The sequence below is a fragment of the Gambusia affinis genome, linkage group LG15 (assembly GCF_019740435.1).
Source record: "Gambusia affinis linkage group LG15, SWU_Gaff_1.0, whole genome shotgun sequence".
NCBI classification, from domain to species: Eukaryota; Metazoa; Chordata; class Actinopteri; order Cyprinodontiformes; family Poeciliidae; genus Gambusia; species Gambusia affinis.
Window position 1 is genome coordinate 19,066,145 of NC_057882.1, and position 15,068 is coordinate 19,081,212.

Genomic DNA, 15,068 nt, shown 5'->3' on the forward strand with positions numbered 1-15,068 from the left:
TGGTGAATGAGTATGTCCTCACTCCTGGTAAACCCTGCAGAGAGGACATGTCTGAAAGGGGATTTATGTATGCTTACGAGAAGAGAACGAATGCAGAGAGACCTGACAATGACCACCTGAACACAACCAGTGTGACGGTTTCTCCTGGCCCTCCTCTCCAAAATGATGAAGACAGTTCTGGAGAGGTGCCAGAACCTCTAAATGTGGAAGAACTGAATAGCACAGAAGACACAACAAGCGGCCATTTTGAGGGAGGAGAAATGAGTGTGAGTCAGACAGAAGATTGGGGTCCTGAAATTTACAACAAAGAAGAAGAAACGTTCTGGGAGGATTTTATGCCAATGTTATTGTTTTTGTTTAGTTTGTTCTTGGTGTTATTTCCTTTTCTTGTTTCTTACTGGGCTGGTTATTCCACACTTTTCTGTCTTGCCATTGCTATTTTCAGTTTTCGTGATTCTATATTGGGACTTCAAATGGAAGCATTGGCAACTTCTAAATAAATTTAAAGTTTAAATAAATTTAAATAGTTTGCAGGTTTCTCTCCGGGCGCTCCGGCTTCCTGCCATAGTCCTAAAAAATGACTGTCAGGTTAATTGGTCTCTCTAAATTCTCTTTAGGTGTGAATAAAAAATAAATTTTGTAATTAAACTTTAGAAATAGTTTGCAGGTTTTTCTCCGGGTGCTCCGGCTTCCTGCCACAGTCTAAAAAGATTCAGTGCGCTTTATAGTGAATGCAAATTGGCATTTTATAATATCAATACTGTATGTATATAGATAGATAGATCTATATCTATCTACATAGGGGATTTATACAAAAATGTATTGCTGGGTCTCAGGAGGATATAGATCTATCTATCTATATAGATAGATATACAGTACAGACCAAACGTTTGGACACAACTGTGTGTCCAAACTTTTGGTCTGTACTGTATATCTATTTATATAAATATTTATCTATTTATATAGATATCTAGATATATAGATCTATATATTTATAGATGTATATAGCTATATATAGATCTATATATCTGTATATATAGATCTATATAGCTATATATAGATAGACATTATACCTGTGGGGGAAAATATAGACTAGATTTGCTTTGCTGGGATCTTTGACCATTTCTCAAAAGTTTTTGGGCTGTCAGACCTCCTTGCCACCACCTTAACCCTTAGCTCTCTTTATAGATTCTCTATCAGATTCAAGTAAGCCCTCTGCCTAAGCCACTCAGAAACGTAAATATATTTCTTAAGTCACCTCTTCAGTAGTGTGTTCTGGGTTATTGTCATACTAAGATGTCCAATGTTGCCCGGGTTTCTCTTCAGACTGCCTGATGTTATTGAATACCAGTTACGGCCCTGTGGTTTTTTTTCCAGGGGTGGGAAAGCTATAAATCCAAAGTACACATATATCAATATATAATAATAATATATCAAAATATATACAAAAGTATAGAAATCTGTGTATTTACATGAATGAAAACAACCAAAGCAACATTATAATTCCACTTTTTGTACATACATTTTGCCCTTCTATCCTTAAGGGAAGTAAATTTCTCAAAGTGATTGAAGTCAAGAATGCTTTTGAACGGTTCTTCTCCAGAGGCAATCCATTTAGTTTCAACAATGGATATTAACACGCATTTAAAAAAGTAGACTAATATATCGAAGGACCTCTTCTAAGGTCTGTTGCGCACTTTTTCCACGTTGCAGCGCTACTATTTAAAAACACTGTAAAACACCTACACCACATATTTATCGCCTACCTCACCTCATCATTTACCTGTCTTAATCCATGCTGGGTCATATCCTGATGTTTGAAAAGGAAGGCAGGGAAAGTAGAAAAAGGCGTTAGCCTCGCTACGTTGAGTTAGCTGACCTGTCGACTTGTCATTCAGAATAGCGTTACGTCAGCTCCATCGTGTCCTTCGTGGCGGGAAAGTCGGTATGCAAATCAAGCTGCATTCAGCTCTGACCTGAATGAGCTTGAGTTGAAGAGGACCTACTGCGCCTGTACAACTTTTAACGAAATTTTTCCGCCCCGGAAATACGTCACCAATCAGACAGGGTCGATGAACGAAAAAACTTTAATCATAAACTATAAACTATTTACTTCACACAACTAAAGATATACATACAAATATTTCAGAATATTTTTATTTTATTATTTCATTTTAATGTAATTTTGTAAATGTTTTATTCAAGGTAACGTGGTGAGTGGTGAGTGGCCGCCGCCCTCTATTGACCCGGCTGCCGCCACTTTTGAAAATCTTGATGTAGTTTTGTTTTTTATACTTTTTACCTGAGGTTTACTTGTTGAACAATATTATTAACAATTTTTTTTTTTTTTTTTTGAACTTTTTTATTCAGATTTTCCAGTGCATGTCACATCTCACACGTCTTACAGGTTACATGTACAAATACATGTTATCTTTTTTAAAAAAGGTTTTGTTTGTCCAGGGTCTTAAAGAAAAAACAAGAGAAAAGTAAATAAATAAAGATAAATAAATAAATAAGTGAGAAAAGAAAAAATAAGTAAATAAAAAAAAAATAAATAAAATGAAAATACAGAGGAATCTCCCATTCATTAATCGTAATTTCCATCAGTTGGGTTTGAAATGAATGCTTGAATTGAAGACCATTTTTCTATAAAGATGTCACTTTTCATCTGAAGTTTTGCCGTAATTTGTTCCATATGGTAAACCTCCCTCACTCTATTCTTCCATTGGGAAATCGTTGGGGGCTGAGGCTTCAGCCATGAGACCGTAATCATCTTCTTTGCGAGGACAAGTAAGATCTTTAAAATGTAAATCTTACTGTGATCTTGGATTTTATTCTGGAAAATACCTAGTATTATAAAGGATGGTTCTAGGGGGATTGTAATGCCCAGGCAGTTGTTAATTTCCTTTTGTATTCCTTTCCAATATGTTGATAATTTTGGACAGTCCCAAAATATATGAGTGAAGTCTCCAACTAGTCCACAACCTCTCCAACATTTATCAGAGGTGTTGTTAAATCTAGATATAAGAAGAGGAGTCCTAAAAAATCTCATTTTGATTTTCCATTCAAATTCTCTTAACGTTGGGCTATTTGATATTCTATGACCTTCCTTAAACATTTTTTCCCAATCCTCATCAATTATTAACAATTTTTATCCCAACACCGTAAAGAAACCATTATGTTTTTATGAATAGTCAAACCTGAGGGGAAATGGTGTGTCTGGAGAGCTAATTGAAGCCCTTTCTCCACGGACTTGGCTTTAAGCGGTTCTACCCAGTCAATCCCGGTTAAATTCGTCTTCATTCGTAGATCTTGGAAACCAACCAAGCAGTTTTCTGGAACCATCTCAGAGATGGTATAAGCCGGACATAGCCAAGTCTTGCGCACAAATGATGTGATTGGCAGCAGACTGCATTCATTGATAGCCCCATGGATTTATGTGAACAACAATACCTCAACCACAATTTTCAATCTGTAACTAGACTGTAGTAGTTGGCGACATGGTGAACTGATAATAGATATTTCCATGGTCAAATCTTGAGGCCCACATCCTTTTATCAATTGTGAAATACCAGGTAACCTGGTATAGGGGCAGGACAATACACAAAATGACATCTTCAGAGCTCCTGCAAGCAAATGGCCCATCCACATTCCTGCATTGATCCTGCCCATTTTCACATCCACATAGTGAGGAACACACTGCCAATGAAAATACACCCAACTTGCCTAGAACCAAGTCAGACATCTAGAGTTAGACCTGGTAATGGGGAAAGGGCTTTACTTTTAGAGATGGTTACAAAGAATATTGGTTTAATAGAGCAGGACTGCCCACTCACTTGAGAAGCATCAAGAAAGAAGGCCAAATAGATAAAAGGTAGCCCCGCGGTTGGATATGATGCTATGTAGGTCCTCAATTGAGTGGCTAATTGTGACATCTGTTTAACCCACTGAAGAGGTGTTGGCTCAGTATCAGGGGCCCATTAATTGGTACAAGCAGGTAGCAGATGTAGTCTGGGAGATTGAACATCTGCCAAACAGTGAGCCAAACGCCATGAGCAGTGATTCAACACCCAACTGATGGAGAAGCATCAAAGAGAGGACAGGGAAGAAGGGGAAAAAAGAAGACACTTTAAATATGACACACAAACCTTTAATTATATCACCAAGTGAATTATATCTGGTCTATTTCTCTATTCTCCTAAAATTAAATCAATGCATATAGTTAGAAATAATATTTCAATCAATAAATGTAGTAATTTTGTCCTTTTAGCATTTCACACAGAAACAAAACTTAACTTAAATATAACTTTTGATTGCTGGTACTGTATGTCATTTCACCAGTGCATAGTGTAATATTTGTTTGCAAAGAAAAGACACAAATTTCTTTGTTGTTCGAAATGTAAGGAAATACATTATCGTCTCAAAGCAGTAGTTAGCTTCCAACTTGCTAAGAGAACACAATTTACCTGGATGTGATGTCACTCCTATATCTCTACTCCAACTTTTGAAACTGTTTTTAGATTGATTATTTCACAATTTTACAAAAGCAGAACAGGGATAATTTAGAAGAAAATGCTATAAATGTCTCATTCATAAAACAAAACAATAAAAGCAACTGTTAAGTGAGATAGAAACATTAGCTGTAGTACTTTGTGTCAACACCCCAAAGGTAAAATCTAAGATTCAAAAAGTTTGGTGACCCCTGGGCCCTCATCTAGATGATGTGGATGTAAAGCAGAAGCATGCTACATCACTGTTTACATCACTGTTTTCTGTTCAAATAGGCTTTAATCTCAGGAGTTCCAAACATTTGGTGAATCATTTACAGTTGTTTTACAAAGAAATTACCTCACACGGAGCTTTGCAACAGTGAGAATACACAGAATCCTGAATAAGATAGTGAAAGTAATAAAGACAAAAGACATCATAAAATTTAAATGTACATTTCCAGTTAAATAATAAAAATCTCAGCCTGAGCATTTCCTCAAACTATCTCCCTATTTTTCAACGAGGAAATAGATCAGTTTCTGTAAAGTCACACCTTGTAGCATGTTGGGATGTCCACATCCAGATGAATGACTAGGTTAACTGTTCATTAACAGTGGCAGGAATCCACATTCAGACAAATCTCGCACATCTGAGCAAATAAATAGCTAGATTTTTTTTTCTAAAAGCAAACATTAAATGCTTGCATTGAGAAAAAAAGCATATTTAATAGGATTTTTTTTCTCCCAATACCTGATTAAAAAAAAAAAAAATCCTCATTAATCACATTTTCCCAATGTTTTGGACTCAAAGTGCATTGGTAGGGACATCAGAGTTCTGTTTGCCACTCATCCTGTGGAGATTAAAAAGGAAAGGCAGAATTAGATATTTGTGATAATGTTTATGGTTTTAAAATCTGCAAATGATTCACACAGTTTTAAACAATGTCATAAAGAATTACCAGATTCCACAAAAACACAGTTGAATGTCTTGGAAACACAAAGCAAGAACAAACAAAAAGCTGAAGTGTAAAGTTTAACAGTATTTAGCTGCAAAAAACAGAAACCTGCTGACATGCAAACATAAAAATCAGGAATAGATGTTTCGTTTTTTTAATCATTCAACGGCGAAGATTTAGGACATAAAATTAAATAATTACATTGGACAAGATGTTGATGCACACTACTGTACCTGCATTTGTTTCTGTATCCACTCCCTAAAGTACGATACATTGGAGTACATTCCTGGCTTGGTCTTCAAACCACATCCAAAGCCCCAGCTAGTGATCCCTATCAGCCACCATACATTTCCTGAGTTAAACACCAGAGGTCCTCCACTGTCACCCTACAGGAAACAGGACAGAAATTTGTCAGGACAATGTATTTATAACACATGCAATGTCATAAAACAATATGCTGCCACACATTTTTGCTGCATTCTTGACTTCTGTTGTCCCATCAATACACTGTAAAAAAACAAACAAACAGATCTCTTTTTTTATGGTTAAAATATCAGCAGCTGTGGCTGCCAGAATTTTTAATTCGGTTAAATTCTGGCAACCACAGAATTTTCCCGTATTTATTCAGAAAATGATCTGTATAAAATTTATAAATACAGATTTCACTGCATTTATATGGTAAAACTCTGGCAACCACGGCTGCCGGTATTTTAGCATAGAGACTTTTTTTTTTTTTACAGTGTAGCATTGCTTTACTCATTTACTCTACTTAATAAAATAATAACTGAAAACAACAAAGCAGCTGATGTCTTATTTGAAGCATTAGCTAAATTTCTTTTAAACATTTTGATACCAAACAGTTTCCTATGAAATTTACATATGGTATCCTAAAATAAATATCTAAACAATATCAAATTATCCCTGTACATCTAACCAAGGAGCTACCGTAGAATCATTTGTGCATTTATTTTAAATTATACTTTTCTTATACGCCAGTAAAAGTGATAGCAAGGTAGGTTTAAAAGCATGTGTATTGTGGGATCATTGCGGTAGATTTCACAGAGTTCTGTAATGTTTATTTTTTTATTTACGCTCATATTGAAGGCTAAAGATGGAGAAACAAATTCACCGCTTAGTGAGTGGTCAGAGAATTATTAACTAAATTATTCTGAAATCATCTGAAATAATTATAATATCTGATTCTTAGTTGTGATTATGCAGCTCTGGCATGTGACAGCTGTGATGCTTATGAGGCAAAACTAACTTGGCAGGTATCGACGCCTCCTCGCATTTTGCCTGCGCAGAACATGGTATCAGTTACCCTCCCATTCAACACGTAACGATGATTACATAACTCTCGAACATAAACGGTAACCTGAGCTTGATGTAGTTTATCAGGAGATGGACCTGAAAAAGAAAGATATATATATTTTCAAATCTATAGGTAACTTTACGGAAGTCGAAAGTGGACATTTTCCCCACATTCTTTTTCCAGATGGTTTTCTTGAGATAACAGGTACATATACCCACGGTTTTTTTGAGATGAGTTAATCTAGAGAAAACTAAATTTGTTGTCTCCACGAGATGATTGGTGTGTGTTTTGATCCTGAATCCAGCCTTCAAATGCATGCCGTTGTGTCAAGCGTTTGGAGGATGAAATCGGATTTAATACACATGCAAAACCATTGGAAAGTTAACACATTATAGCGAGAAAACCATTTCTGTTTTATCTTGAGAAAACAGAAAATTATTTTATCTTGAGTAAACCATCAGGAAATTTACTTGTTATCTTGAGAAAACCTTTGGACAAAGTATATGTGAGAAAATGCCCGCTCTTGGCTTCCGTACAACTTAACTTAGTCAATCATGACAATTACTGGTCCTCAACATGTGCAGGAAGCAAAATTCAAAAAATTAGAAAAAAAAAAGAAACACAGGGAGGAAAATTTGAGAATGAAAACAGCATGAAATGTCAGGAAAAGCTGATGTTCATTCAGCTCACCAGACGCATACAATTGCCCCCATCCAGTGACCCAGGCATCTTTGCTATTATTCATATGAAGCTCAACATTGGGAAGACACAGTGGTCTCACTGTTCTTTCTAAATAAAGAAATATAATGCATTTTGTCAAGATGAAGTGAATTGATGGTTTTCATAGATGTTAGTCTATAGATAAAACATGAATTTAAAGAAGAAGCACTTACGTTTGAAAATGATGGGCTTACTGAGTTTTAGCAATGCAATGTCGAAGTCATTGGTCTTAGGGTCAAATTTCTGATGTCTAACGATTCTCTCAGTTGGCATTCTCGTTGGCATCTTTGACAACTGCACATCCCCATAGGTTACCGTCCACAATTGAGGATCAGAAAGTCTGTCATGGAAAACAAATTTAGTGGATCTCGTCTTATGAGTAAGCCATACATGAATCATTTTTGTAGTATGGACAACTAGCAAGAACAGAACAGATCATTGAGTTGTACACATGACGCACATTGCTACTGCATGACACCCAGTCATTAAATTAGTACATCCATATTACCAATATTAATATTGGTCTAATATTGAAACCAACAAAATTAAGAGGTCCAATATAGACATAATTTATTTGGTCTGTCCAGATGTGCATTTGTAAAGACAGAGTTTTCAAGGAAGGGAAAGCTGTCAGAGAGCATAATTCACATCATTTCTGAAGCAGCAACTTTGACAGTGGGAAGGGCAGAATCTTTCACTGAAGACTACAAGCCAGTCGCAAGCGATCTTGTTGTCCTGAAAGGGCTGAGATGGCACAGTCAAAGTCAAGTCATAACAAATTTTGCTGGGCAATGAATTGTCCCAGTAATTACTATAATATTGTTGTTTTGAAACCATTTTCAAGTAATATAGTGACAATGCCACAACAATGCAATATATAGTCTCCCTCTCTGAGACTAATAAATCTTAATTTTGTAGAACTCTCCATACTGAAACTCCATAAATATAAAGCAGAACAACCAAAACCGATAAATAAAAAGGAAATAAAAACCACATACAAGTGAAGCCATAAGAAATGGATTATAAAGTTTCTGTAAAGAAAATATGGATGATCAGAATGAAAACTATTGAGCTCATTTTAATTTAGCATGCAGTTAATTGATTAGTTGCTTATTGCGACGGACTTACGAGGAGGTGACCGTCTCCAGACATACACAATGCCTTGTAGTTGTATAACACAATATTAAAAGCACTTACCAGAGTTTGATATGGTTCAAATTTAGGAGTGAATTTGAATGGTTGGAATTTGCAGATGACTGGTATCTACTTATCCTACTTCAGGAATCACCTGAGATATACATTAAACCCAAAGGTAAGATGACCGACCGCCCTCTTAAAAGTCTAATTGCAACTGTTTCCATTGCAAATGTAACAAAATTTTAGTTGATCTTCCACTAATAACATAAACACAATTTTGCAATTGGGGTTTATCCACTGAATAAGAAACTCTATAAAAATCATATGTGAGTAAATTTGCTCATGCGCAAATCATTAAAACAAAAGAAAAAAACCAAACCAAACCACAATCCTCCTCCTAGTTCCGGTCGTCTTCTTTTTCATATGATGCAAAAAAGGTTCCCAATTTCGATCCGCCCAAAAAACCTGCCTCATCCTAGCTCCAAAACTTTTTATCAAAAAACATGGTTTTTTTTATTGCTGTATTGTAATTGAGCAAATTTGACATTTGTAATTTTCGAAATGTCAAATTGCACAATTATTTGGCAAATGCAGTTTTTGCCATCAGAATGTCATCAGTTCTTAACATACCAATCACATAGTACTAAATTATGCCCAGGTCGAAGCGTAAGACCTAAACCCTTGAGCGTTTTTGCGTTTATTTAGAAAATAATGAGTAACGACTCACGTTTGGAAGCAGTGTGCTGCAGTCAGGATCCAGTATGAACTGACGATGGTGCCGCCGCACACATGCTGATGGTAAACCTGGAGGCTGACTTGCCATGGCCAAGCTCCTTTCACGGCCTCATAGCCGCCTACGACGCGACCGCTGGGAGCTGCGAAACTCTTGCCACATTCTCAACATTGAGAGTAAAAGAAGCAAAAAAATAAATAACATTGTAATTTAGTATTTCACCCTGTCACAAACACAAAGTCTCTGTACTTGTCTGATTTATTCTGTCATGAGTCATGCAGTAACGTCTTCTTATCTTGCACTCTTGTGCCAGTTAGAAACTCACCAATGCAATGAAGTTTAACAGCTCTGACTGAGCACTCTGGGCTGCAAGGTAAAGTAAGATAAGATTATTATGTTATTATTAGTTCACTCTAAATCACTATCCATACTAATATGATGTTGTAGCCATACCTGTGCATGAGCTGTGTCTGTATCGGGGATTCAGAGCTACTTCCAGACTTTAGCTTCAAGAATCCCGCTGGGGCTGAGGCTTTAAAGTTGACTTGAGAAGAGCTCTCATAAAACTTGCTGTGGGATACACAGAGAGACAAGAAACAGTGAACATTTTAGAGTATTCAGTGTTATGATCCATTCGTGTTTGGACGTTTAGCCTCCTCTGTCTATGCTTTAAGTATTCCTTTATTGTTTTATTCCTTTTATCTTTTGAATCAGTTCAGTTCGTTTCATTGTGTTTTTCATTCTCTTGTCCTCTTTTCCCTCTCCTTGCTCCCTTCCCCAGCTACATCCATTCACCTGTTATCTCTTTGGACCCTTTGTCATCTCCACCTCCTCTTTAATAGCTAAACTCTTCCTCATCTTCATTCATTGCTAGATGCTCTGTTATACCTCCCAAATATTTTTCTTACTTTAGTTGTGTCTCTGCTGGACTGAATGCGATGGGACACTCTGTTTCGTTTACCTACACTTGTGTCCTACCATTACTCTCAACACGACACGGAGATTTTTAAATACAAAAGTTTATAATGAATATATGGCAAATACTTCTACAAACCTTTAATTTTTTAACAGCTAAAAAAATCCCAAACCCAGATATCTGGATGGATGGAACTTTAAGACAAAAAGGACATCAATTTTGGCTAAACAGTTAATAATGATTTAGACAAAATCTTGATTGAACCTTTGCACAGTTGTCAGTTCTAACGTGCAATTTACCAAATTGCTCATGGAGTTCAAGCTGCTTATTTGTCATATAACTTAAAGGAAAATTTACAACTAATCTTGAAATCTGATAGGTCACCTTGCCTGGTCACCTACACTAGAATTGTCAACCACTTTGTTTGTAGCACACATAGATCAGTATTTCAAATTGGAATATTCAGACTGGAGACCAATTTAATTATAAGGACATGAAGTAGTTTTCTTCCCTTTTTAACTTCAAATTTTGACAACAAATCTAAACATACAGCCGTAGCTGCATTGTGATTGTTTAGATTAAAGACATATTGTTATTTCATGTGCTACAATGGCCTAGTCAAAGTCTGGAACTATTTATGGCAAAATTACAAAATTGGTGTCTGCAGATGCTCTTGATCTAAACTGATAAAGCTTGAGCTGTTTTGCATAAAAGAACGGGCAGAAGTGTAAGATGTGAACAGTTGGTAAATATATACTCCAAAAGACTGGCAGCTGTATGTGCAGCAAATGTGGCTTTGCAAAGTATTGAGTCAGGGAGCTGGTAAATGTAGGTCACACATTTCAGAGTTTGCTTTGTAACATTGTGAAAACCATGCCAATGAATCCAAATACTTTGCGTTCCATTCCAGTTTAAGATTAGGTAGATACGGGAATAAACTATTAGCACCTGTCGTAGCCCATCTGCACACACACAGTACTCCCGTAGTTGTCATTCCAGTTCTCGGCACATACAGGCAACCAGGCATTGTCGTCTGATGAATAACCTTGCAGCAGGAAATCAATCCCCTGCAGGCGAACTGTGCAGAACAAACAACCGTACTCAGGGACAACAATGGCGTATCGGTGTGTGTGTTAGTGAGGAACATTTAGGATTTCCATCTCAATATCTTACAGCATTGGGACTCATCTGCTCCGTTTGAACAGTCCTTTACACCATCACACCACCGGGTGAAGCTCAGACACTTCTCACCCGGTCCACATGACTTCCCAAATGGACACCTGTAATATACTGCAAAGACACACATAGAAAGAACAGATAATAAAAAAGAAGTGGAAGGACACAAGCAGAATCACAGTTAAGTTCAAAAACAAAGTCAAGCTACAACATTCTCTAAGTGAACGTACAGAAATACCAGAGCAAGATCACGCCCACTGCCAGGAGAATAACACCACAGAAGGTGGACTTCCGGGGATGAGGACACGACTTTTTTAGTCTGGAATCTGAAAAATATTCAAATTAGAATGCAAATGAAAGAAGGAACCCTGTATTACACCACATCACTGAGAAATACCCATCTTTTTTTCTTACTGTATGACATAAAATCAGGTGAAACCTTTCATGTTTTAAGTCAAGTATAGGATTGTAGGGTGCTGTTTTCAAAGTTATACAGTAAAAACAAATACTGTATAATTATAGCAACATTTTTGGTTAATTTAGCTTGTCATAGAGAAAGCAAATATGGGTGTTCATTTTAAAAAGTCATATTTCCACCATTTTACATTTATAGATGTCAGAGTTCAAAATTTAATGTTGAATTCATAAGCTATGTATACAGTTTACAAACTATTAAGCTTTCAAATTAACTATTTTGCTCGGAAGCTAAATATTAGTGCCCAAACTACATGTTTGAGGACCTGTGTATAAACTCTGCAGCTCGCGGTACTGATTCGTTGCTCAAGTAACATTTTCTTTTTAACCATCGATTCTACTCCTCTCGAATCGACATCTCTAACGTGCGGCGAGAAGGCACCGGGGAAACCGTATCTAATGGGGAAACGCGGATCTACGTAACAACGGTCACATAGACGTTTACGCTGTACTTTGCAGCAGTCTTTGTCTGTACTTACAACAGTCTCACTTTACAAGTGTAAAATAGTTCTTTATTTCCATGCGTTTGACATCATTGAAAAGCTTGTTCATGGTTTTATCGTGGCCAGTCACATTTACAAAACATTACCAGCCTTCTCATTTGTGAAGAGACTATTTTCATCTCAGGTTTAGATGTTGTTATTGTGGGGGCAATTTCAAGGTAGTTGGTCCGTGAATATTTTTGTTAAATGGGCTAAAGGATCCTCAGTCTGAAAAGGTTTGAGGAACATTGTTTTCCAGGAACAGTTGAATCAAGAGACGATAGTACTTTCAAGCCAGGACACTTCCGGTTTATGTTCATTTACTCTTAAATTGCTTTAGAGCAGCAATCGAAGTTTAAAACTTCCCATTTATTCATTCGTAAAACAAAATTATGTATGTGAAAATGAGCCCGAAAACTGTTTGTTTTGAAAACGTTGATAGCAGCTCTAAAGCAGCTAAAACGTGAATCTAACATGAACCGGAAGTGCTCTGGCTTGGTTGTAATGGTGGACGCTGATACAGAAAACTGTTGCTATAGAAACATGAGTAAATGTCTGGATAGCCGCTAAAACGGTAAGCCCTATGTTTCCAACTAACACGTTGGACATGTCAAGAGAAAAAGAATCGATTACATACATATTAAAAAAGAAACTTTACCTAAGCGACGACGGAAGCGACTCATTTCCGCCAGCAGCAGAATTTAATAGAAGTCCGCAAAACCCAGCTTTTATTTTGACATTCCATTTCCGTTTATCGTCAGGCTAATTTGCATATTAGGTAAATATTTAAGTTGCTAGAAAGCCATATATTTAGTTTGAAAATTAAATGTTCAGTTTGGAAACTAAATGTTTAGTTTGTAAAATAGACATCTAGTTCGCAAAATAAATATTTAATTTGGGGCTATTTTATTTTTTATTTTTTTTGCCAATCCCTCTTGCAGTAGAACACAATACAAGAAATGTCTCCTAAAATGTAGGCTTCTGTTTCTGAAGCCTGTAACTTGGCTTGTTGCTTTGGGTGTGATGGTTTCTTTGTAAATAAGCTGCATTTTAGCCCGAGTTTATATGGGACTCATTTTATTGTGAATAATGATACTTTCTTACCAGTTTCAGCTAGCACCTTCAGAGAGCTTTTTGTTATTGTTCTGTAATAAAATCACATGGATGCTTCCTATTTTTTAGCTGTGTAAGTTAAGAAATATAAAGCGTAACTATGCTTTTCTCACAAGTTGTCTTTTTTATTTTGATCTGTTAGTAAACATGTATTTCATGTATGATGCCATTTTTATTTCTTGCTGTTTCATTTACGTTGTATTTACTGAATTTAAGACTGAGTAGTTTCTATGTTATGAAAAATTACTAAAACTAAAAGATAATGTTTTGGAATCTCTTACTTAGAAAATGATTAAATTTAGGATTGCAGACTGAAGGAGTTTTTCTGCACAGTTTATAGAGTTAACACTGGTCAGCAAACATATAGTAATGGGTTAATAGCAACCATTTATACAAACAAAATAAAGTGGCAATAAGTTGGAAAGGTTTATTAATCCTTTTAGACTAAGACAACATTTCTATTTACTTTATTTTTTTACACAGTAAAACTTGTGTTATAGCAAGCCATCAAGATCAATTATTTTAATGTTTTAAATCAGAGGTGCCCAACCCCCGGGCCTCAGCGCAATAAATAATTAAATATTTCCGTTTTATGTATTACAGTATTTGAATTTGGAGGGTCATTTATTTTGAAAAATCCTTTAACCGGATTCTCTCGGTCTTGCGCGCCAACATTGAGCCCACAAGCAGCAAAATGAGTAAGAAACAAATCAGATGTCTTTGGAAAGCTTCTTTTTGAAGGGGAAAAGGCCCCAGAGAAGAGACAGGAGAATGGATTTATCCCGGTAGGTGAATCCCACATTCCAAGCCCGCTTTGCATGACATGGTGACCGGCACGCTAATGAGGCAATGGAGCCTTCAAACTGCTTAGAGAGCAAGTACACTGTGCATAAACTACACTGTCTTTATTGTGAGTTAAAATTTTCACGAAAGTAAAATATTCGTTTGTTGTGGCGCATCTGTATCTTATTTTGAAGGGATACGTAAGTAAACGTTATCATAGCGACCAGAGTCCGAGAGCGTTAGGGCAGTGGTCGAGACGACATGAGAGGAGTAGAGCTTATGAGTTTTAGGTCTGGTTCACACGTCGGCCGATTTTCCAAACCTCTGTGACCACACAGAACTGATAAAAGTCCAACAGGTACGATCGGTTCTTGTGTCCAGCCACACGAACACCACACACGAACCGATTCCACTCACGAATAATGGCCTTTATATGTAGTAATAGAAATTTCCACATATCGCCCCCGATGTCCACCGGACTCTTAGCTGCCAAGTCAACTGTTTGGGATTCCCTCCGTTCTTACGTCACCGCGCTTTCTGATTGGCTACCCGTCACATTCAACAGGCTGCGTTCTCGCTCCCAATCAGGGAAAACCACACAGGCTGAGATAATCGGGCCAAGACAATGTTGAATTATGCCCGATTTTAGTTCGGGCATTATTCAACACAACACCAAGTAACACACCACACACTGCAGGAGGTTGTAAGATTGGCCTAAAGGGAAAACCCCTCCCCGGGTCGTAGCAAAATTGCCAAGTCTTGACCGGTCCGCGGTAATA

General features: G+C 36.8%; 1 protein-coding gene across 2 annotated transcripts; it reads right to left on the reverse strand.

Moving 5' to 3' along the window:
* Nucleotides 1-4,768: 4,768 nt before the first annotated feature.
* tmprss2 (transmembrane serine protease 2) lies at nucleotides 4,769-13,131 on the reverse strand. 2 transcript variants are annotated; one of them, XR_006372928.1, is made up of 13 exons: nucleotides 13,052-13,131; nucleotides 11,668-11,763; nucleotides 11,435-11,551; nucleotides 11,210-11,339; nucleotides 9,799-9,915; nucleotides 9,671-9,711; nucleotides 9,340-9,508; nucleotides 7,649-7,815; nucleotides 7,446-7,544; nucleotides 6,819-6,850; nucleotides 6,708-6,739; nucleotides 5,677-5,829; nucleotides 4,769-5,338 (listed from the first exon to the last, which is right to left on the reverse strand). XR_006372928.1 is itself a non-coding variant. In XM_044140477.1 (12 exons), the coding sequence occupies exons 1-12, from the start codon at nucleotides 13,074-13,076 to the stop codon at nucleotides 5,315-5,317; spliced, it is 1,281 nt and encodes a 426-aa protein (XP_043996412.1). In that variant the 5' UTR covers nucleotides 13,077-13,131; the 3' UTR covers nucleotides 4,769-5,314. The 2 variants fall into 2 exon arrangements, 1 of the variants encoding a protein (XP_043996412.1); XM_044140477.1 differs by having other exon boundaries at nucleotides 6,708-6,850.
* Between the last annotated feature and the right edge of the window lie 1,937 nt (nucleotides 13,132-15,068).